The sequence below is a fragment of the Pan troglodytes genome, chromosome 12 (assembly GCF_028858775.2).
Source record: "Pan troglodytes isolate AG18354 chromosome 12, NHGRI_mPanTro3-v2.0_pri, whole genome shotgun sequence".
Taxonomy (NCBI): domain Eukaryota; kingdom Metazoa; phylum Chordata; class Mammalia; order Primates; family Hominidae; genus Pan; species Pan troglodytes.
In genome coordinates, this window is record NC_072410.2 from 107,329,532 (window position 1) to 107,352,434 (window position 22,903).

General features: G+C 36.6%; 1 protein-coding gene across 9 annotated transcripts in view; it reads left to right on the forward strand.

The window, feature by feature from the left end:
- Nucleotides 1–22,903, forward strand: part of NBAS (NBAS subunit of NRZ tethering complex) — a 393,028-nt gene that overhangs the window by 22,132 nt on the left and 347,993 nt on the right. For all 9 annotated transcript variants that reach the window (XR_010149189.1, XM_001161679.8, XM_009442024.5 and 6 more), the window contains 2 exons: nt 2,413–2,546; nt 4,302–4,400. Coding sequence is in view for 8 of the 9 variants with exons in the window: in XM_001161679.8 (XP_001161679.4) it covers nt 2,413–2,546; nt 4,302–4,400 (233 nt within the window). In the remaining variant the exon portion in view is untranslated. The remainder of the gene's footprint in view (nt 1–2,412; nt 2,547–4,301; nt 4,401–22,903) is intronic.

The window sequence follows — 22,903 nt, forward strand, 5'->3', positions numbered from 1 at the left end:
CTAGTGACAGAAAGAAGTCAGTGGTCTGTCACAACAGGAACAACTTCAAGAGGAGTTGGAATTTGTTACCCTACAGGAAATAGAAATTGAAAAGGCGAGTAGAGAAAAACAAATGGTAGTAGTAATTTGTATTTGTATACTATTTTATTCTTTATTAATGCCTTTGATATATATTATGATTTTATATTCACAGCAGCCCTTTGAGTAGGTTGGGCAGATGTTCTCATTTTGTCTAGAAAACTAAGATTGAGTGGGAACAAAATGACTTTTGTATGACAATTCCGTGAATAATGTCTCTTCTAGGAATATAGTGCTTTTTAGTTTGTATCCTCCGTCATCAACTGAACGAGATACAAGGTCAGATAGAACAGTGGTTCTCACTCTGGCTGTATCTTAGAATCACCTGGGGAGCTTTATAAGGAAAAGAAAAAAACAAATTACCAGATTGCCCAGGCGCTACTCACAGAGATTCTGATTCATTTGATCTTTGTGGGGCCTGGGTATCAATATTGTTTATAAGCTTTTAGCTGATTCTAGTGAGAAGCTAGGGTTGAAAACCAATGATATAGATAATGATTTTTTTTCAGAAATAATGAGCGGAGAAACTAAAAACGTGTGTTGTGCTCATACTCTGGGAATCTTAGCCAAACTAAGGAGTCTGGATTCTTATTTTCGAGACTATTTGTGGCTAAAAGAAATACAATATGAGCTGTATGTGTGCTCAAATGTAATTTTATATTTGGTCACGTATACAATAACTACAGGTGAAGTTTATTTAATAGTAACTACAATGAGAAGCTAAAATAAGAAACAGGTGAAATTTATTTAATACTGTATTTTATATCACCCAATATATCCAAAATATTATTTCAACGTGTAATCAATATAAAACATTATTAATGTGATAGTTTATGCTCTTTCTTTGATTTTAAATCTTTGAAATTTGATGTGTATTTTTATATTTATGACATATCTCAATTTGGACTAGCCATGTATCAAGTGTTGACTGTGTGGTTCTAGACAATGAGGAACCATTCAGGGGTGATTGGGAGGAAAAACTTTTTCTCTGCCTGCTTAAATTTAGCAGCTAGGGGCCTGCAAATTAAACTGACAAAAGACAGATTAACAGGAGAAAAGTTGTACAGTTTTTATTGATGTTAATATTTTTACATGTACAGGGAGCTTCTCAGAAAAGACGTGAAAGCTCAAAGAAGTGGTTAGACTCAGGCTTATATACCATTTTTTCTTTTTTTAAAGATAGAGTCTTGCTGTTGCCCAGGCTGGAGCACAGTGGTGTAATGATAATGATCATAGTGCAGCCACACCTGGCTAGTCTTTTAAACTTTTTGTAAAGACAGAATCTTGCTTTGCTGTCCAGGCTGGGTCTTGGACTCCTGACTTGAAGTGGTCCTTCCACCTTGGCCTCTCAATGTGTTGGGATTACAGATGTGAGCCACCCCGTCCAGCCTTATATACCATTTTAATAGAGGGATATAAATTGTTGAGATGTGACTAGACAAAGGAAAGGGAATTTTGGCTTTTTGAGGTGGTAAATTGTGGGAAAGTGACTAAGAAATGCATGGGACAAATTAATGGAAGAAAGGGATTTTAATAAGGTCTGTTTACACAGACTCATCTTGGTATGACTTCTGGTTTCCAGGGATGAGTCCATCTCCTCCTCCTGGTACTGAGGAGCACTGTCACAAAGATAAATTTTTGCCTTGTTTTTAGGCAGTTAAGGGGAGGGCAAAGAATTTTTCCTGCATCTGTTGATTCTCAGTTGCCTTCAGCTCAAAATAATCCTTATGCCAAAGTGGCATATTTTGTGTCGGCATATTCGAATCCCCTTCATGGGTGATAAACTTTATTTTGTGTGCTTCCCAAGGTATACAGGCCTTCAAATCTTTAGCGGTTCAGCCTGGTATTTGGTTAATGGAGAAAGGTTAACATTGAGTGAGTATTTTATGTGTAGTTTCCTTTAGGTTGCTGATTAGGCAAATGGAAACTGGAGACTTTTTTACCACAGGCTACTGCTGGCAGTGGAAATTAACATTTGGAAGCTTCTATCTTTAAACAAGCTCTTAGAGTTTTTTGAGGCTGAATGGTGGCATTATCTTTGTTTTTTTCTGCAATTGACATACAATTTGAATAGAAATTTCCTATGTAGGTGAACATCTTCTTCAAAGGGGCTGCTGTGGTTTCAGCCTGGGTCTGAGAGGGCTGGTTTAGATATGGGTGTCTAGCTCTAGGCATTCTGACTTGCATGATTCTTGAGTATACAGAGCAATTCTGAAGTTATCTGACATAAAGTGTACCTGAAGCCAGTGTATCAGATATTCTCTAATTATGCATGTGTTAACTTTTATCTAGTTTTTTTTTTTTTTAGTAACTTAATTTCCCCCTCTTCTGTAGGCATCTAGTTTTATAGGTGACTTAAGCTATGCCATTGCTGGGTTGATATTTTTAGAATATAAAGCAAGTGCACAGTGGTCTGCAGAACTCCTGGTCATCAATTACCGAGGAGAACTTAGAAGTTACCTTGTAAGGTAAAAATGTGCTTTGGAAGCCATATTTGAAATAATGTTTATTTCTCTGGTTTAATGTCAGATTTTGGTATTTCTTTTTTTTTGCTTTCTGTCTATTATGAAAAATTGCAAATATAATAGGGAATTTGAAAGAGTGGTGTGGTGAACACCCATTACTTCCACTTGGGTTCTACAATTAGGATTTTACTGTGCTTGCTATATCATATTTCTATTCATATATCCACCCCTCTATCCGGCTATTAATCATTTCGTAGTAAGTTGGACATATCAGTACTCAAATGCTTTAGCATGCATATTATTAGAGTTTAATATTTGCTTGTAGTTTTCTTCCTTTTGAGGTAAAATTTGCATGCAGTGAAATGCATACATCTTGATTATACCAGCTAGTGAGTTATGACAAATGCGTACATTTGTGCAATTCAAACCTCTGTCAAGACACGGAACATTACCATCATGCTAGAAAGTTCCCTCATGCCCCTTCCCAGTAAATCTCTTTCCATACCCACTCCCAGAACAACTAGTGTTTAAAATTTTTTTAAAATCACAGATTAGTTTTGCCTATTCTAATAATTTACGTTAATGGAATAATATACAGTCATCCCTCTGTATCTGTGGGTTCTGCATTTGTAGATTTGATACTGTGGATTGAAAACATTCAAAAATTGTGTCTGTACTGAACATGTACAGACTTTTTCTTGTCATTCTCTGAACAATATAGTATAACTACTATTTACATAGCATTTATATTGTATTGGGTATTATAAGGAATCTAGAGATGATTCAAATTATACAGGAGGATATGTGTGGGTTATATGAAAATACTATGCCATTTCATTTTATTTTATTTTTAAATTTTTATTTATTTATTTATTTCTGAGACGGAGTCTTGCTCTGTCACCCAGGCTGGAGTGCAGTTGAGTGATCTTGGCTCACTGCAAGCTCTGCCTCCCGGGTTCATGCCATTCTCCTGCCTCAGCATCCCAAGTAGCTGGGACTGCAGGTGCCCGCCACCAAACCTGGCTAATTTTTTTGTATTTTTAGTAGACACAGGGTTTCATCATGTTAGTCAGGATGGTCTCGATCTCCTGACGTTGTGATCTGCCCGCCTTAGCCTCCCAAAGTGCTGGGATAGCAGGCGTGAGCCACTGCGCCTGGCCTACTATGCCATTTTATATCAAGGGCTTAAACACTTACAGATTTTGTTATCCTCTGAGCATCCTGGATCCAGTTCCCCAAGGATGCCTAGGAATGACTGTAGTATGTACTCTTTTATCTAAGTCTTCTTTCATTCATCATATTTTGAGATTCATTCACATTTTTACATACATCACTAGTTTATTTCTTTTTACTGACAATTAGTATTTTATTGTATGAATAGCTCATGATTTTAAAAATCCATTCTTCTATTGATAGAATCCTGTTTCCAGTTCTTGGCCCCTGCAAATAATGCTGTTACAACCATTCTTGTACAAGTCTTTATGGATATACATTTTCATTTCTCTTGGGTCAATATCTTCAAGTGGGATTGCTGGGTCATAGGGGAGACATAGTTTATTTTTATAAAAAACTACACTTTTTACCAAGTGGTTTTATCAATTACCTTCTCATTGTGACGTATCCGAGTTCTGGTTGTTTTATATCCTCAGCAATATTTGGTATTGTCTGTCTTTTAAATTCTAAACATTTTATTGGGTATTTAGTGATATTCATTATGGTTTAATGGTATTTACTTCTTTCATACCTTCTTAAATTTAGTGTTGGAACAAATCAGAGCTACCAAGAAAGTCACTGTTTCAGCTTCAGTAGTCATTATCCTCATGGAATCAACACAGCTATTTACCACCCTGGTCACAGGTAAGTAACCATTTGTTCTCATATTTAGTGGGACATAGAAATGTTGGCATAGATTCAGATAGAAGAAACTATTCTGATTCTTATGTTGACTTCTTAATTTCCTCCTCTTGTGCGTAGTTATCTTTAATATCTATAATACTGTTGTCATCTGATTATTCATGCTTCTCTATCTGGCTCACTGAGCTCTTCTGAGCCAGATGGGGCACTGGGAATATTCAATGAGGAATTTATTCTCCTCTTTTAACCCCCTGGACCTTATTTTTCTCATCTGTAAAATGAGTATGATACATAACTCAAGAGAATTAGTGAGAGAACTAGTGCTGTATATAAAGTGCCCTCACACAGAACGGCCTCAGTAGATGCTACTTCCCTTCTTTCTTTCCTTGCTAGTTACCGCTGCACCGATGTTGCACAGTTCCTTCCAGCAACTGTGTCCCATCATTCACATATGCCACTTTTCTGTGTAGTTGCATCTACATTGAGGCTTACTAGAAACCTTATGGCATTTTCTACTTCCAGTGATTTCTCCCCTTTAATTTCGTTATTTGAGAACAGAAGCCATATATGTTTTATAGGATAGCCAAGCTAAATATTTGGTTTCATAAATGGGAAGAGTATCATATTTTGAATAAGACAAACGTATCTTGAGTTTTTGAATTTTGAGATTTACTCTGTGTTTATTGACAAGTCCTTAACTTGGAATCTCAGTATACTTAAGTCTTTTTCTTTGGAAATGTATGCAGGTTTGTATTCTATTCAGTCATATGTCTGTGTTTAGTTCAGGACTTTATTATTATGAAATTTTTATACTAGAACACACACACACACACACACACACACACACACACACCCCCCGAAGTCCACCTTGTGCTCTTCCCCGATCCCATCGTCTCCTTTCTAGAGATGATTACTGTCCTGAGTTTTGTGTATATGATTTTCTTGCTTTCTTTATAGTTTTATCACTCATTCATATTTAGTTTTGCTGTTTTGACTTCACGTAAATGGAATCACACAGAAGACATACAAGTCTCACTTCGTGACTTCCTTTTTGGTGCACGTTTTGCTTTAGTTTATTCATTTTTAACTACTATTTAGGACATTTCATTTTACAAATAATTTGCAACATATTTATTCATTCTCCTATAGATGAAAATTTGGTTTGTTTCTGATTTTTTTGTTATAAAGATAGTACTGTGGTAGAAATAATTATGCATTCCTCTGATATATATGTTCAAAAGTTTCTATAGGATATGTAACTAGGAGTGCCAATGCTGGATTGTCAGGTTAGTACATCTTCAACTTTACTAGATAATGTCAAATGTTTTCCAGAGTATTTGTGCCAGTTTACAGTCCCAACAGCAGCTTATGAAAGTGTCTCTCGTTTCACATTCTCGTTAGTACTCTTGATGGTGTGAGACTTTTAAATGTTTGCTGATTTGGTAGGTGTAAAAGAACATGTCACTCTGGTTTTAATTTGTACTTCCCTGGTTACTGATGAAACTGAGTAGCTTTTCATATGTTATCGGCCATTCATGTTTTCTCATCTATGAAATGCTGGTTTTGTTTCTTTTCTTTTGATAGGGGGTTTGTTGTTGACATTTTTATATAATCTAGATGTTAATTCTTAGTCTATTATATGCATAATGAGTATTTTTTTTTACCAAGATGTGACTTTTCTTAAAAATTTTTTCTTATATTTACATTTAATTTTTATGAGTTGTATTTGCACATAATTTCAAGTGTTTAGTTTTAAAAACTGACTCCTCCACCCAACTTCTTGCTTTCCAAAGGTAACCACTTTTAGCTATTTTAATTGATTCTTTTTATTGTTTTCATACATTTAAATAAAAAGCTTACATTGTACTTCTTGATTCCAATTTTACACAATGTTTATTTACTTCCCTTTGTGGAAGATGGATATTTAGTTTTCTTACTCTACCACGAGTATGCACAAAGAATTTTCACTTTGTTCTCCTGTTATATGTTAAATCCTGTTATATCATAATTTTATAGTATTTTTTATTTTTTTTTTTGAGATGGAGTCTCACTCTGCTGCCCAGGCTGGAGTGCAGTGGCGCAGTCTCGGCTCACTGCAAGCTCTGCCTCTTGGGTTCATGCCATTGTCCTGCCTCAGCCTCCCGAGTAGCTGGGACTATAGGCGCCTGCCACCACGCCCAGCCAATTTTTTGTATTTTTAGTAGAGACGGGGTTTCACCATGTTAGCCAGGATGGTTTCGATCTCCTGACCTCGTGATCCGCCCACCTCGGCCTCCCAAAGTGCCGGGATTACAGGCGTGAGCCACCGTGCCCGTCCTATAGTATGATTATTATTATGGTTATGTAGATGATACTTACAGGTAAGAAAAGAAGCTTGTATAGTATTTCATGATTTCAATGATTTTCCATATTTCATGATTTCAGTGATTTTCCATTTTTATTTATTCATTTATTCATTCAATAAGCATTTATTGATTTCCTACTCTGTGCCACATACTGTTCCAGGTGCTTAGGGTATATCTTCCTTGTGGAACTTTTCGAGGGAGTGACAGACAACAAACAATGAATATAAAGTACGTGAGGAGCTAAGTATTATGGGAAAAAAATAATCAGAGATGGAGAGTGGAAGGGTGGGAGAGTACGGGGCAAGTTCTAGTTTGAAATATGGTGGCCACATTACCCTCATTGAGGAAGGTGACTTGCAAAGACTTGGAATAGGTGAGGGTATTACTAGTTTTTAGGTATCTGGGGGAAGAGTATTCTATGCAGCAGGAATAGCCAAAGCAAAAGCACTGAGTTAGAAGTGTGCTTGGCATTTTCTAGGAACAGCAGTAAAGCCAGTTAGGCTGAAGCAGATAGTGACACAGAGTAATAAGGTGAGGTCAAAGAGAGCGTGGTGAGTGCTGAATCATGCAGGGCCTCGTATGCTATAGTAAGACCCACCTGGTAACTTCTTATTTATTCTTGTAGTTAATAATTCTTTTTAATTTGCCACGTTTTGAAATGTACTTATCACAGACTTTCCCCTAAACTCACCCCCATAGTGTAAACCTCCTTTTAGGTGTGCTGTCTGATCATCTTGAAGAGGTCTCAGAACTTTCTTCTGAGATCATGCGAGATCAGGTGCATTCAGGGTGGTATGGCCATGGATGGAGATCTCAGAACTTTCTGATCTACTCCAGTTTGGATTTGACACCTGCCACATAGCTATTGTCTTGGAATTTCACTTCACCGTTATCCAGAAGATGGCTTCCCTATTTCTCTTTGGTTGCGTGACCTGTTCCTTAGATTTGTTTTTTTCTTTCTTGGTTTATTTAACTGTTTTGGTGGGTCACAACCTCCTGTAACTTCCTGAGAAACAGTACATGGGAAATAATATTTTTTTGAAGCCCTGCATATCTGAAAGTGGCTTTACTTTATCTTCATGTGCTTAATTGATCATTTGACCGGATAGAATTGTAGGATGGAAATACTTTTTCCATTAAATTTTGAAGGTATTGTTCTATTTTCTTCTAGCTTCTAGTAGTGTTTATCTTGAGAATGTCATTGTAATATAAAATCCATGTTTCTTTCTTTCTTTCTCTGCTTTTTGTCCTCTTCCTCTCTGAGATCTAAGATTTTCTTTTTTTTTCCCCTGGCGTTCTGAAATTTGACCATGTTATGACTTGGCTTAGGTTTATTAATATCCACAGTGCTGGCCTTTCACTTTAGATAGTCAATAATCTCACTTTTGGGAAAATTCTTTGAATTATTTCTTGGATTATTTCCTCTTCATTTTTTTTCTTTTAATTCTCTGGAATTTCTGTTATCTAGATGTAGGGTCTCTTAGAATGACCTGTAATTTTTTTCACTCTCTCCTGTTTCCCCTCCTTTGTTTTTGTGGAAAAAAGAGAAGTAAAATATTATTTTAATTTTTTCTGTATAAATACATGTACTTATTGAAGAAAGTAGTTTGAAATGCTTTTTGAGATCTTTTATAAATTGTAAATTATTTTTGTAAATTATTGTTTTGATAAATTATTGATACATATGATTTTATTTTGAAAAAATCTATATTCTGGTTAATTTTTGCCGATATATATCCTATTTTACTAATTCTTTTGTGCTGCATCTCCTTTTTAAATTAGTTATCGTGATTTTAGATTTTATTGTTATATTTTTCATTTATAGAAGTTCTCTTTACTTCTTTTAAAAATCTTTCTTAAGAAAAGAGAAAAGGGAGTTGAAATGAGTACTTAGTGAGCCCCAGGGTGTTTTGAGGGTTAAATATTCAGCACATAGTAGGTATTCAGGAAATGATAGGTGAAGTTATTATTTAGTATTGAATAAATATAATACTGTTAACTTACTCCTTTTGATATGTGTGGCTCCTGTGTTTAAGAGTTAGTTGTTTATCCTTAAGAAGTTTGATAATCAGTTTCAAAAATCTGGCTAACTGAAAAAATTTAAAAATTTAAAAATATTAACTACAGTAGGTAATCTGAAATAATAGACTTCTGTTTTATTTTGGATATAGTTGAATGTTGATATGTGAAGTTAGAGGTCTTTACATTTTATAATATTGAATGTAATCATATATGCTGCAAATAATTACACAATTTATTTTAACAAAACACTTTTGATTATAAAATAAACATATTACAATTATAAAATCATGCCATTTTGATTTTATTTTTGTCAAATTCTTATATAAAGACTGGCCTTTCAATGGTTAATATGTTAGATCTTGTATTTTCTGCACCTAGCTTCACATTGTCTTGAATTTAAATTTTGCTGTTAGAAATGGGATAGACTTTGTTTTGCTGTGACATGCTCAGTTCTTTGTTGTGAAATTTTGCCAAGCCTTGATACTGCATATACAGTACCCATGGCACTCTGATTGCTAGTTTGATTTCTGTTGAGGGTGACCTCTTGCTTATGTTAACATTTCCTTTGGGATCCCGTTTTATTGTCTAAGTGAGGTTTCTTCCTTTAAAGTCTTTTTGGGTTTAGTTCAGCTTGATTTTTTGGTTTTATTTTATTTATTTATTTGAGAGAGGGTCTCACTCTGTCACCCGCACTGGTGTCCAGTGCGTGATTTTGGCTTACTGCAGCCTCGACCTCTTGGGCTCAAGCGATCCTCCCACTTCAGCCTCTCGAGTAGCTGGGACTACAGGTGCACACCACCACACTTGGCTGTTGATTTTGGAGAGATAGGGTTTCACCGTGTTGCTCAGGCTGATCTTGCATTCCTGAGCTCAAGCAATCTACCCGCCTCAGCCTCCCAAAGTGCTGGGATTACAGGCATGAGCCACCACACCCTGCCAATTTTGTTGTTTTAAAGTGTAGTTATTAATACCTCACTTCCTCAGCACATATATATATACTTTTCGAATATGTTTCTTAAAAAGCGTATGTGTTCAGTTACAGAAGTTGTTGGTATTAGGAAGATTGATGAGGTGGAAAGTCCATTCTATCTTTATCTGGCCTGCTTTCCATGACTCTCTTATTTATTGCGGCTTGCTTTGTGGAACGCACCATGTTAGGGGTTGGGGGAGATGTAAAGATGGAGAGCAATTCTGACCTAAGATCTCATATTCTTAGATAGGAAATATATATGTGTGTGTGTGTGTATATATATATGTATACATCTATATATACACGTATATATATACATACATATATACACATATATATACACATATATATATATATATATTTTTTTTTTTTTTTGAGTTGGAGTCTCACTCTGTTGCCCAGGCTAAAGTGCAATGGCAAGATCTCAGCTCACTGCAACCTCTGCCTCCCCAGCTCAAGTGATTCTTCTGCCTTAGCCTCCTAAGTAGCTGGGATTACAGGCTCTTGCCATCAGGTCCAGCTAATTTTTGTATTTTTGTAGAGACTGGGTTTCACAATGTTGGCCATGCTGGTCTTGAACTCCTGACCTCAGGTCATCCTCCCGCCTCAGCCTCCCAAAGTGTTGGGATTACAGGTGTGAGCCACCACGCCCGGCCAGTGTATGCATATATATTTTACTGATGTCTAAAATACATTTCTTTCACTGCATGTTCTGTGTGTGTGTATATATGTATATATATACATTTACATATCTAAACATATATAATATATAAAAATATATTTCATATATATTAAAAATATATATTATATAAACATAATATAAACATATTCATATTGTATATGTAAATGTACATATATATATAAATATATTAAAAATCTATATATGTAAACTAGAATGCAAGCTAGAAAATAAGCACCTTAAAGGGATGCAGATACAGTGATGTGGGGGTCCAAATAAAGGAGCTACTACTTGCTTGAAGGAGCAGGGAAGCATGGTAGGTAGCACTTGGACTTGCTTTGGTGAATGGATACAATCCGGATATGATGGACATTCTAGACAAAGTGACAATGTTAATAGTGGCAAGGGAAAAGAAGTCATGGTGTAGTTTTGAGAAATTGTAAGTGGTGTAGCTTGGCTGACACTGTAGAGTGTGTGTCTGAGGGCAAGGGAGGTGATAGTGGTGGTGGGAGATAGGACATGGGAAGGGCAGGTTGAGGCCCATTAATTGGGAGTGGTAAGAGGCAGCTTATTCTTTAGGGGACTCACATTTTTGAGCTGAGGAAATATGATCATTTGTATTTTGAGGAATGTTGATTCCATAGGGAGATACTAGAGGCTGGGTGACTCTTAGATGATCAGGTACTGGTTCACGCCACACGTAACAAGCACCTACTCATTATCTTATATGTTACTGCTATACTGTTTTTGTACCACAGTTTGGGCACTATTTAAATATACCACATTTTATTGTTAATTTTTTTCTATTTTGATGAATATATCCTGCTATAGTTTGAACATCTGCCCTCCAAAATCCATGTATTAAAACTTAATGGCCAATGTGATGGCATTAAGATATGAGGCTTTTAAGACATGATGAGGCCGTTAGGACTTCTCCCTCATGAGTGCGTTTAAGGCCCTGATAGAAGAGGCTCCACGCATTGTCTTTCTGCCTTCTGCCATGTGAGGGCACAGTGTTCCTCCCCTCTGGCAGATGCAGCAACAAGGTGCCATTTTAGAAGCGGAGAGCAGCTCCCACCAGACAACCAACCTCACTGCACCTTGATCTTGAACTTCCCAGTCTTCAGAACTGTGAGAAAATAGGTTTCTGTTCTTCATAAATTACTCAGTCACAGGTATTTGTTATGGTAGTACAAACAGATGGTCACATATCCCATATCTCCAATTAGACTATCAGCTACTTGAAGGCAAGGAATGTGTACTGTATACCTTTGTAAAAGCCACAGCGAGTAGTATATGAGCTCTGGCTCTGAGGACACCTTGAATAAGTAACTCTTATTTTTTGAGTAGAAAAGAAAATTTATATTTCTTTTGACTTTTCCTTTTTCCTCCTTTTCTATTTTGTATTCTTCTTCATACCCCACATTTCTGTGTTTTTTTTTTTCTCTTGTCCCTTTTAAAAGAAGGGTATTTTGTATCTTAATGCTGGACTGTTTTTGTTTGATTGTTTATTTCATACTGACTACTCCACTCTCTTGATTTGTTACAAAAGTCAATATTTGATTTCTTTTTTCCTGGCATTATTTCAGGAAGGTAAGTGGGACCGTAGGATTGAAATGATTACACACTGAATAATTATTATGGGATAAATTTCTTTTAAGTCAGATTATACTTATTACTTTTAAGACGTTTACTTTTTGATTCAGGATCTAAGCAATTGAGGGTATTTTTGAGGGGCAGTCTCCATTTAAATAAGAACATCTGGAAAGTTTGATATATTACCAAACCACAGAAAGAGGACCTTTTGTTGGTTGTACAATCATTTACATCTCTTGGTGGCAGTCAGTTTGGAGATGGATGACTGCATTATTGTTTCTGAATGAAGATTGTTGTAAAGCAAGGAGTATGTGTAAGTGGCCTGTTGTGCATGACAAAAATTTTGCTAGGTTCTTTATATTTTCCATTATGTGGTCTTTTTTTTTAAATGAAAGAAGCTGAAATATTCATCACATTTTTATTTATTTTCAGTTATTCTAGTAATGTGGGCCTGTGATGTTTATCATCCACAAAGATTTTATAAATGTGAAGTAAATTAGCCAGAGTTGAATTTGGATAAATTGGTAATATACAAACAGGATTTTATGAAATTCATCGTTTTGCCTAATGTTGCGAGTATTGTTGAAGAAGAGAAACTGAGGTGGTAAATTTGGTAATATGAAACAAAAATTAATTGAGAAGCTTTGGGATAAGCTCTATGAATATGTGGATTTTGACTATTTTCTTTTTTATATATCCTAACTCACAGCCTAATGAATGTATTTTGTCCTCCTTAAACACGCAGACTATCTCATTCCAGTCTTGCTTCCTTTCTTCAACCTACCCCAACACCTCGCTGCCATCTTTTTTTCTATTCTTATTGTTTTCTTTGCTCTGTAGGTTTTAGCATAGATTATAGCCTAATTCTGGCTGAGAAGATTCTCTGATCTCTGCATTGTTAGAGGAGATGCATTAAGCTTTTTGCTCCCGGTGGGTACTATGCTTGCTGGTAGAGATTCAAATGTAGTACCTGTCCTGTAGGAGTTTACACCCTATCTGGGAATCACACAGTCCCAAATTAACACTTAATGAGTTAGGTTCAAATCGAAGACTTTATGTATAGATTTTTAAGTGGCACTTACTGCTTTCAGTAGTATATAACTTTTTAATTTTTATGGTTTTGTTGCTATTTTTGTTTTCAATTTTGTTGAAAATTTTTATAAGCAACATCTGATTTTGTTGTATTTCCAACATTTCCTTGATAGCTACAAAAAGGTAGTTAGTGTTTGAAGGTAACTACTTCTAGACCCTAATTTACATTTCAACAAAGTCAAAAGGCAGAGAACATGCCTACTTTCTTGGGAGAAGCTGTACTTTTGAAAAGCCACTCATGTTCAAATTCCTTGATGACCCTTTGACACTGATTTCCAGTATATAATTCATTGATTTTTACTAAATGTATAGCGTTTTGCCACCGCTACTACAGTTGGTTCTATATCTATAGAAAATTTTAAAAATATTTTTTAATAGAGTGTGTACTGGATTAGGAGACAGGAACCCTGAATTCTGTTCTTGGTTGTCCTACTTTCTAGCTGTGTAATCTCAAAGCAAGTCATTTACTCTTTCTGGACCACATTTTTCTGGCACTGTACTGGGCACAGACCATAGTTCTTCAGGCACCAAGGAGGGTCAGTATAGACTACTATGTAGCATTTCACAGAGGAAAATTGTGGTGGAGAGTTTAACAGCAGGCGTTGTGGGAAGATTCATTGTCAGGGATACCTGGCAGGCAACAGCCGGCTTCAGAGACAAGACTTACTTTTCCTGGGAGAACCAGTCTGAGCAAGACTTCAAAAATTAAATTGCTGGTATTGGGATGGAAATTGGAAATTTGGTTTCAGAAACTGGACAGTCATTTAAATCTGGATAAAAGGTAGATGTGGAATAAGCCATATAGGTAGATGCTGAATATACTGTGTTTTTGCAGTGAAGTTGCTTAAATCCACCCTAAGGATCAAGAGGGAATTAAGTCTTCTGCTGATGTTCTTTAGCATCAGCTGTGGGTTGAGGGAAGGAAACAGGCAAGAGTGTCCAAGAACTCTAAGTTAATTTATTCATTAGTACTTGTATTGACATTCTGTGCCAGGCCAATGGCTCTTAACAAGGTATGGACAGCAGAATTACCTGTTGAGAATTAAAAAAAAAATGCATACCTAGGTCCTACCCTCAAAGGCTTGATCAGGTGTCCTCCCCTCCAGTTAAAAATCCTTGTGCTAAGCTCTGGGAGATTTAATAGGATCAATGGGATAATGACTAGGATATCTTCCTTGCTTTGAAGTTGCCCTAATGAGGGATAGCAATAAATTTCATTTAGTTGTCATCTCCCTTCCATTGATTATAGCTGCCTAAAAAACTGGGCCCATAAGGAGCTAAGATTGATGATTGACATAGGTGTAGAAGTAGCAGAACTAGATATCCATCTTCTCTTGTCTGTCTGCATGGAGTGAGCATATGTATGCATGTGTGTTTATTCTGACTTCCTTGGAAGCCTACAACATGCCAGTCAGACCCCAGTTTGGACCGGGACATGTAATAAGTGCAGGCACACAATCTATATCATCACATTTACTCAAGAACATCTGCTCTTGCAAAACCTGTGTGGGGCATCTTGCACCCCATAGCACAGTTAGGAACCACCACCATCATCTTGGCAGCCAGGAAGTCACTCCATTTCCGGTATTATTTTATCTTTTTCCATTCACCACGTGTCTCCCGAATAGGGCAGCATGATGGCTTTACGTTTTACATGCACAAATATTTTTAATTTAATTTGTGTAAAAAATCTGTGGTGTCACAGAGAGTAGTGGTTATGATAAAGCACAGTTATTTAGCTTTTATGTGCTACCTTTAAATAAATGAACAAATAAGAACATGATGTAAATGATACCTTTAATATGCCAAAAAATCATTTGAAAGAAGTACACTAGTGTCTGAAGTTTGAGATATATTTCTTTCAGTGTTCACTGTTAGTAGATAGAAATACAGTTTGTTTGTTTGTTTATTTATTTATTTATTTAGAGACAGAATCTCACTCTGTTCCCCAGGCTGGAGTGCAGTGGCGTGATCTCGGCTTACTACAACATCTGTCTTCCAGGTTCAAGCGATTCTCCTGCCTCAGCTTCTCGAGTTGCTGGGATTACAGGTGTCTACTACCACGCCCAGCTAATTTTTGTATTTTTAGTAGAGACAGCGGTTCACCAAGTTGGCCAGGCTGGTCTCGAACTCCTAACCTCTGGTGATTCGCCCATCTTGGCTTCCCAAAGTGTTGGGATTACAGACATGAGCTACTGCACCTGGCCTATAGAAATACAATTTATTTTTGCACAGTCCTTCCTTGGTATCTGTGGAGGCTTGGTTCTAGGACCCCTCGTGGATACCACAATCCACAAATGCTCAAGTCCCTGATGTGAAGTGGTGTAGTATTTGCATATAATCTATGCACATCCTCCCGTGTATTTCACATCATCTCTAGATTACTTGTAATACCTCATCTAATGTAAATGCTCTGTAAATAGTTGTCATACTGTATTGTTTAGAGAATGACAAGAAAAAAGTCTATACATGTTCAGTACAGATGCAACCATCCATTTTTTTTCCTGAATATTTTTCATCTGTGGTTGATTGAATCCACGTGTGCAGAACCCATGGATATGGAAGGCTGACTGAGCAGTTAGTCTCTCCGGGAAATTGCGTATCATAGTAAAAAGTAATCTCTCGAGGTTCTCATGTATTTTTCATTGTGTTTAGTGCAGTACTGTAAACCTTGAATAATGCCATGGGACCCATACGAAGTGTCACTAGTGATGCTGGAAGTGCTCCCAGGAAGCAGGGAAAAGTCATGACATGACAAGAAAAAGTTGAATTGCTCAGTATGTGCCATAGGTTGAATCTGCAGCTGTGGTGCGCACCGTTTCAGATAGATGATCGATCTTGTAAACAGACTATGTAAACATATAGTATTGATAAATACAGTACAGTACTGTAAATGTATTTAATCTTATGATTTTTCTTAACATTTTCATTTCTTTAGCTTACTTTACTGTAAGAATATAGTATGTAATAAATATAAAACGTGTTAATAGACTGTTTTTGTTATCAGTAAGGCTTGGGTCAACATTAGCCTATTAGTAGTTAAATTTTGGGGCAGTCAAAAGTTATACGTGGATTTAGCCTGCTTGGGGGCTGGCGCCCATAACCCTGTGGTATTCAGGGGTCAACTGCATATTGCTCCTACGTTAAACTTGGTTATTAATTCTCATGGTGTTTTAATGGAATCTTTTGGCCATATTTTTTTCCCTTACCTATTCTATATATTTTTATAGGCAGCCTTATCCAGACCTAATGGTTTTTAACCACTTGAATGCATATGTAATATCTTTGAAGTCTGTATCCCAGAAGTTACTCCTAGGCCACAGAGCTATTTATTCACTCGCTTACTGAACATCTTTTCCTGGATAGCTCACAAGTACCTCCTACTTATTATATTCTGTGTTCATCATTTTCCTCCTTCAAACCTGCTTCTTCTCATGTATTCCCATATCTTGAGGTATAATATTTCCACCAGGCCAAAACTTGAGATTTATGTTAGATAATTCTCAACTCATGATCTTCAAGCCTTATTGATTCTTCTTCTTTAGTATGCCTCCTCCTCCCCATTTCTAGTGCCATCCTTATACTTCAGACCCTCATTACTTCTGACCCAATTTACTTATCAAGTTGTTTCCTCTTCCTCTAATTTCTTTTCATTTCTGTTGCCAGAAAGAACTACAGGTCTTAAAGTACAACTCTGATCATTTACTTCTCTACTTAAAAATCCTCTGATTTTCTTTAGCCCTTGGGATAGATATATAACTTCTTAGATTAGTATTAAAGGCCCTTTGTAGTTTGGCCTTTAATCTGTCTAGCTTCCTATTACACCCTCTCATGTTTTCTTTGCTCTGTGCCAACGGTCAGCACACTTCCTGTAAAAGGGCAGATTGTAAATATTTTAGACTGTGCAGGCCATATGGTCTCTGCTATAACTACTAAACTCTCCTCTTGTAGTGTGAAAGCAGACATGACAACATATAAAATTCACAGTATGGCTGTGTTCCATAAAGCTTAATTTACAAAAATAGATGGTGGGCTGAATTTGATTTGGGGGGCTGGAGTTTGCTGGCTCCTGGTCTAGATAACTCTAGGCATGTGTAAATTTCTGTATATCTCAAAATGTCATTGTTGTTTTTAAAGCCAAACACCCTGTCTTAGAACTGTATCATTAGCCTCAGCAGCACGGTGCTTTGCATGGAGTACCTGTCAGTAGATTTTAGTTAAATTATTAAATATACTTGACTTTGTCAAAGCATATAAAGAGAGAAAGCAATACTAATACACTAGAATGTAAGTTCCATGAAGGCAGAAACTTCCATCTGTGTTATTTACAGCTCTATTTTCAGCTTTTAGATGAGGGCTTGGCACATAATTGGTGCTCAATAAATATTTCTCAGTAAATAAATGAAAGCCTGACTTTGGAAGAATTAAAATGTAAGAGCTAGGTGGAACAACTGTATGAATGGAATGTCTAAAACAGGTTTTTTCCAAACTCTTCTTTGGTGAAATTACAGTTGAGTGAGACTCTAATTTCACCAGTGTTTCTTTGGTAACATCTCTTCAGGGTGACCAACGAATCAGAATAGATGTTGCTATAAGATGGGATCATCTCTGCCAGCTGGGTCGAAGAAGGTAGTGTTAAGATTGCAGTCAGTTAATAATATAGTAATGCCATAAGATTGTTAACTCCACAAGGGCAGGGAATACTTGATTTCATTACACAGTATTTCCTACACTGCTAGATTAGCACCTTGCAAGTTTTAGACACTTTCTGAATTGACATTGAATTGACTTCAATTGAAATTAAGGTTATAATAGATGAAATTAACTTTATAGAGCTTTTACTGATGACCAGATACTTATATATGCTGAATCCTACTCATCACAACATGAGATGGTTTCATAACTGCTATTGTGTATGTAGAGAAACCTAAGCTCCTAGAGGCTTAAGCAACTTTCTTAAGAGGGCATGACTGTTGAGTGGTAAATTCATGTCTTTGATTCCCATGCCCAGTAAGCTTTTCTCTGGCAAACTTTGGCCTGTGGGCCAAATGTGGCCTGTTTTTAAGCATAGATTTTATATTTTTTAAATTGTTGAAAAAAACCTCAAAAGAATATTTTATCATACATGGAAATTATATGAAATTCAAATTTCTGTGTTTATAAAGAAAGATTTATAGGAACATAGCCACACTTTTTTTTGTTTTACATATTGTCTGTTTTTTTTTTCATGCTCTGACATAAGTTAGTAGTTGTGTGAGACCATATGGCCCACAGAGCCTAAAATATTTATAATCTGGCCTTTTACACAGAATGTTTTCTGGCCCCTATTTTATGTCATCCAACAATCTGTCTGAGTATGGGTCTAGTTCTGTTTGGGAGGTAGAAAGTAAGGCGTATTGGACTTCATAGATTTTTTCGTAGTTCTTTTCTTCGAGACAGGGTCTTGCTCTGTCTTTCATATTTGAGTGCAGTGATGTATGTGATCTTGGCTTGCTGTAGCTTCTACTTCCTGGGCTCAAGCGATCCTCCCTCCTCAGCCTTCTGAGTAACTGGGACTACAGGCACGTGTTACAACATCTAGCTAATTTTTTAATTTTTTGGAGCGATGGGGTCTTGCCATGTTGCTCAAGCTGGTCTCTAACTCTTGGCTTCAAGTGAGCCACCTGCCTGGGCCTCCCAAAGTGCTGGAATTACATATGTAGGTCACTGTGCCTGGCCTTTCCATACTTCTTGATTTTAAACTCTAAATTGTATTTAAAAAAAAAAATTATAGCCGAGTACCACTCAGTTTTAAATATGATGCCCAGTTATCAAATTGCCAGGGAATGATTTCATTAGTGAACTAAGAAGTCCAGGAAAAATTCCCATGTTTTGTCTTTAATAATTAATCATTCAATATAATCAGTTTTCTGTGATTATTCTTAGGCACATGTTGACTAAATAGTCTGATGCTTCATAATTTGACCTATAGTAAAGTATATCTTTTAGAGATCATATAACAGATTCAAACATAAAGTAAAGCAGTGGTTCTCAAAATGTGGTCCCTGACCAGCAGCATCAGAAAAACTGGGGAAATGGTTAGAAATGCAAATTCTTGGCTGCATACAGTGGCTCGTGCCTGTAATCCCAGCACTTTGGGAGGCCAAGGCAGAAAGGTCATTTGCACCTAAGAGTTTGAGACCAGCCTGGGCTACATAGGGAGATCCCTGTCTCTACAAAAGTTTAAAAAAAGAAAAAAATTAGCCAGGCACGCATGTGCCTGTATTCCCAACTACTTGGGAGGCTGAGGGTGCGAAGATCGCTGGAACCTGGGAGGTACACCGCAGTGAGCTGTGACTGCGCCACCATTGCACTCCAGCTTGGGTGACAGAGTGAGACCCAGTCTCAAAAATTAAAAAAAAAAAAAAGAAATGCAAATTATTGGAGTCTATGCTAGACTTCCTGATTCATATGCTCCAGAGTGGTGGCCCAGTAATCTATTTTAACAAGCCTTTTAGGTGATTCTGAGGCTTATGTTATATCTGAGAACTGCTAATGTAAAGTGTCATGATTATATATGCTTTCTTTTTATAAGTACCTTAATACATAAGGATAAGCAGAATTTAAAATATTGAGCTAGCAGGATTTTTGTAGTAAAGAATGTTTAGGATATACTACAATGAATTAATATTGAGAACATTTCAATTTTCACAAGAGTTATGTCTTCCAGCTGTGAAGTAATAGGTGACATTTTTTGAGCCCTTACTTTGCCAAGTGTGGTCTAAGGTGTTTTAAATTTTGGGATATGGGGAGTATTTTCTTTCTTTTTCTTTACTACTGGTTGTATGCCTTCAGTACACCAGTCATTGGACAGATTCCTTCCTTGGTTTTAAGGAGTTTTAAGCCACTAGATGGCAGATTTTTCCAACATTTATTAGATTGAAGAGCCTTCTTAATAAGCCATTTATAATTCTTCTTGAACCAATTTTTAGTGTAACTTTTTTTGTTAATTAAAAAAATTTAAATTGCTACATAATAATTTTACATACGTATGGTATCTTAATATATGCATACAATGTGTAATGATCAAATCAGGGTATTTAGGATCTCCATCACCTCAAACATTTGCCATTTCTTTGTGTTGGGAACATTTCAGATCTCTTCTAGCTATTTTGAAATATACGATAAATTATTGTTAACTATAGTTACCCTACTATGCTATCAAACACCAGAACTTACTCCTTTATCTAACTGTTTGTCTGTACCCACTAACTTTCACAGTTCATCAGTATCACGTATAGTCTGCTGCTTAGGGGCTTGCATTCTGCCCGTACTTTCCTTTTCTCATAATTGCCCTGTTTACATCTGTGATACTGCCCCCTGTTCTTCTCTGGCCTCTGCCTTTAATCCTGCCCCTTTAATTCACTCCTCCTCAGGTTTTTTCACTCCATCAGTCAGAGTTTATTTTTGTTGTCTGATACCTGTGTTCCTGCTTCGAGTTTTTGACTCTTAGAATTTTAGAGCTGGAAAAGAGTTCATCCATCATTTGGTTCAACCTCTTCATTTCTCAGGTGGGAGAACTGAAGCCTAGAGAAGTTAAGACAAGGACAAGGACTATGTCTTATTTATCTTTGTGGCACTGTAGTTCTTGGCACATAGTGCCCAGAGAGACGTGTCTTTTGAAACAACCATGGTAAATGCTCTAAAGGATACAAAGATGAATTAGACACAGTGTCTGCACCCAAATGACTCCAAGTATAGTGATGGAGGTATGATTTAAATAACTTATGTGATAGAAGGTAGAGCATGAGTAACCTCTTGCCCAGGAAGTTAGCAAGACAGAATATTTGTATTGTTAAGGACCTATTGGAACCTTCTGCCCCGTTACTTCCCACTTGTTCTTTAGAGGCTGGAAGCACTCAATGCAGTTCTTACAGTTCTTTGAACACACCATTTACAAACTCATCTCTGTGTTTTTGTACATCATGTTGGCTTAGAATGCCGTTGGCTTAGAAGGCTCTTTACCTAACCCCTTTATCTGTCTGGGAAATTGTTTAATGGATGAACGTTTTGCTGGTGCTGCCCTGCCCAGCCTTCTTTGACCTCTTCCTTTGTGCAGTTAATGTGTCTTTTATGCTGCTTTTGTACCTAACTGAAAGGTTTCTGAAGAGGTGTTGTGCAGTAGTGGTCAGTGCTTACTGGTTATTTTACTTGTGGTAGATTCTGCTCGTATTTATTCCTCTATATGAATTCATATCCCTGGTTGTTTGAGAAAAGGAAGGTATAGAAGGAATGCAAGCCCCCTAACCGGCACACCGTATGTGATACTGGACAAATGTGAGAGTTAAGAGTTATGCTGAACATTGATTTCCGAAAAGTTAGAAGTAGTTTACTAAGATGTTTCTTCAGTGGCTTAGCATATTCCTCATTGGTTATATGCAGTTTAGTAAATGTTAATGAGTGGAAGGAATGTCGCAAGATTATATAGTTTCTTTTTAGAAAAGGTTAGTTGAACTTGATACTTCTGATTCTAGACCCATGATTTTCCTGCTATTTTCCATAAAATTTGAGGTTGAAGAGTAATATAGCTTGGCTCTGTGTCCCCACCCAAATCTCATCTTGTAGCTCCCGTAATTTCCACGTGTTGTGGGAGGGACCTGGTGGGAGATGACTGAATCATGGGGGCGAGTTTTTCCCATGTTCTTCTCGTGATAGTGAATGGGTCTCATGAGATCTGATGGTTTTAAAAAAATGGGAGTTTCTCTGCACAAGCTCTCTTTGCCTGCTGCCATTCCACATAAGATGTGCCTTGCTCCTCCTTGCCTTCCACCATGATTATGAGGCCTCCCCAGCCATGTGGAGCTGTATGTCCAATAAAACTCTCTTTTGTAAATTGCCCAGTCTCGGGCATGTCTTTATCAGCAGCGTGAAAATGGACTAATACAAAGATTATTGGGTAATATAATCTTTTTCTTTCTCTTTCTCTCTTTTGTTTTTGTTAAGGGGAAGTAAAGTTTTGCTAATTCATTCCCATGTTGTGTGCTTTAGTGTAGAGGATTTAATTTGTATTATAAAAATTCCATTTTACTGTATCTTCATAGGATAATTTGAAAATATTTGCTTCAAAATGTTATTTTGAAATTAAGCACTTAAAAGTCAAATATTCTGTATATTTACGGATGTAATGGTTACCACTGCGTGTAAATATTCCAGGTGGAGGAATTTAATGCAAAAACAAGTAACGCTAATGATATAAATTATTTGCTACAGTGTTAGCTTTTATAGACTAGATTTCTTAAAAAAATCTAATAATTATTTTAGTAGTAAGTCCCAGTCCCAGAATACTTAAGATATAATCATTAATGCATATACAACCTCAAAATATCACAAGGCAAATTATATGATAATTTCCTTTTGAGTATTTCACTACCTTTGTGGGTTGATGCAACGTGTTAAAGCCAATTCACTGTTTTTTTTTTCCCCTAGACTTCATTAACTAGAGAAATTTATGTGCATAATTTGGGACATTGTATCTTGATGTTCTTCTTTTTAAGTTAAAAAAAAGGGAGAGAAGGAGAAGTACAGAGAATGATGTAATAAACAGATGGTCCCCAACTTGCGATTTTTTTAACTTAAGACTTTTCCACTTTATGATGGTGCAGAAGCAATACACATTCAGTAGAAACTGTACTTAGCATTTTGATCTTTTCCTGGGTTAGCAGTATGTGTAGGATATTCTCATGATGCTGGGTATGGCAGCGAACTGAAGCTCCCAGTCTACCATGCAACCATGAGGGTAATATGATCAGGTCATGAGGCAAGC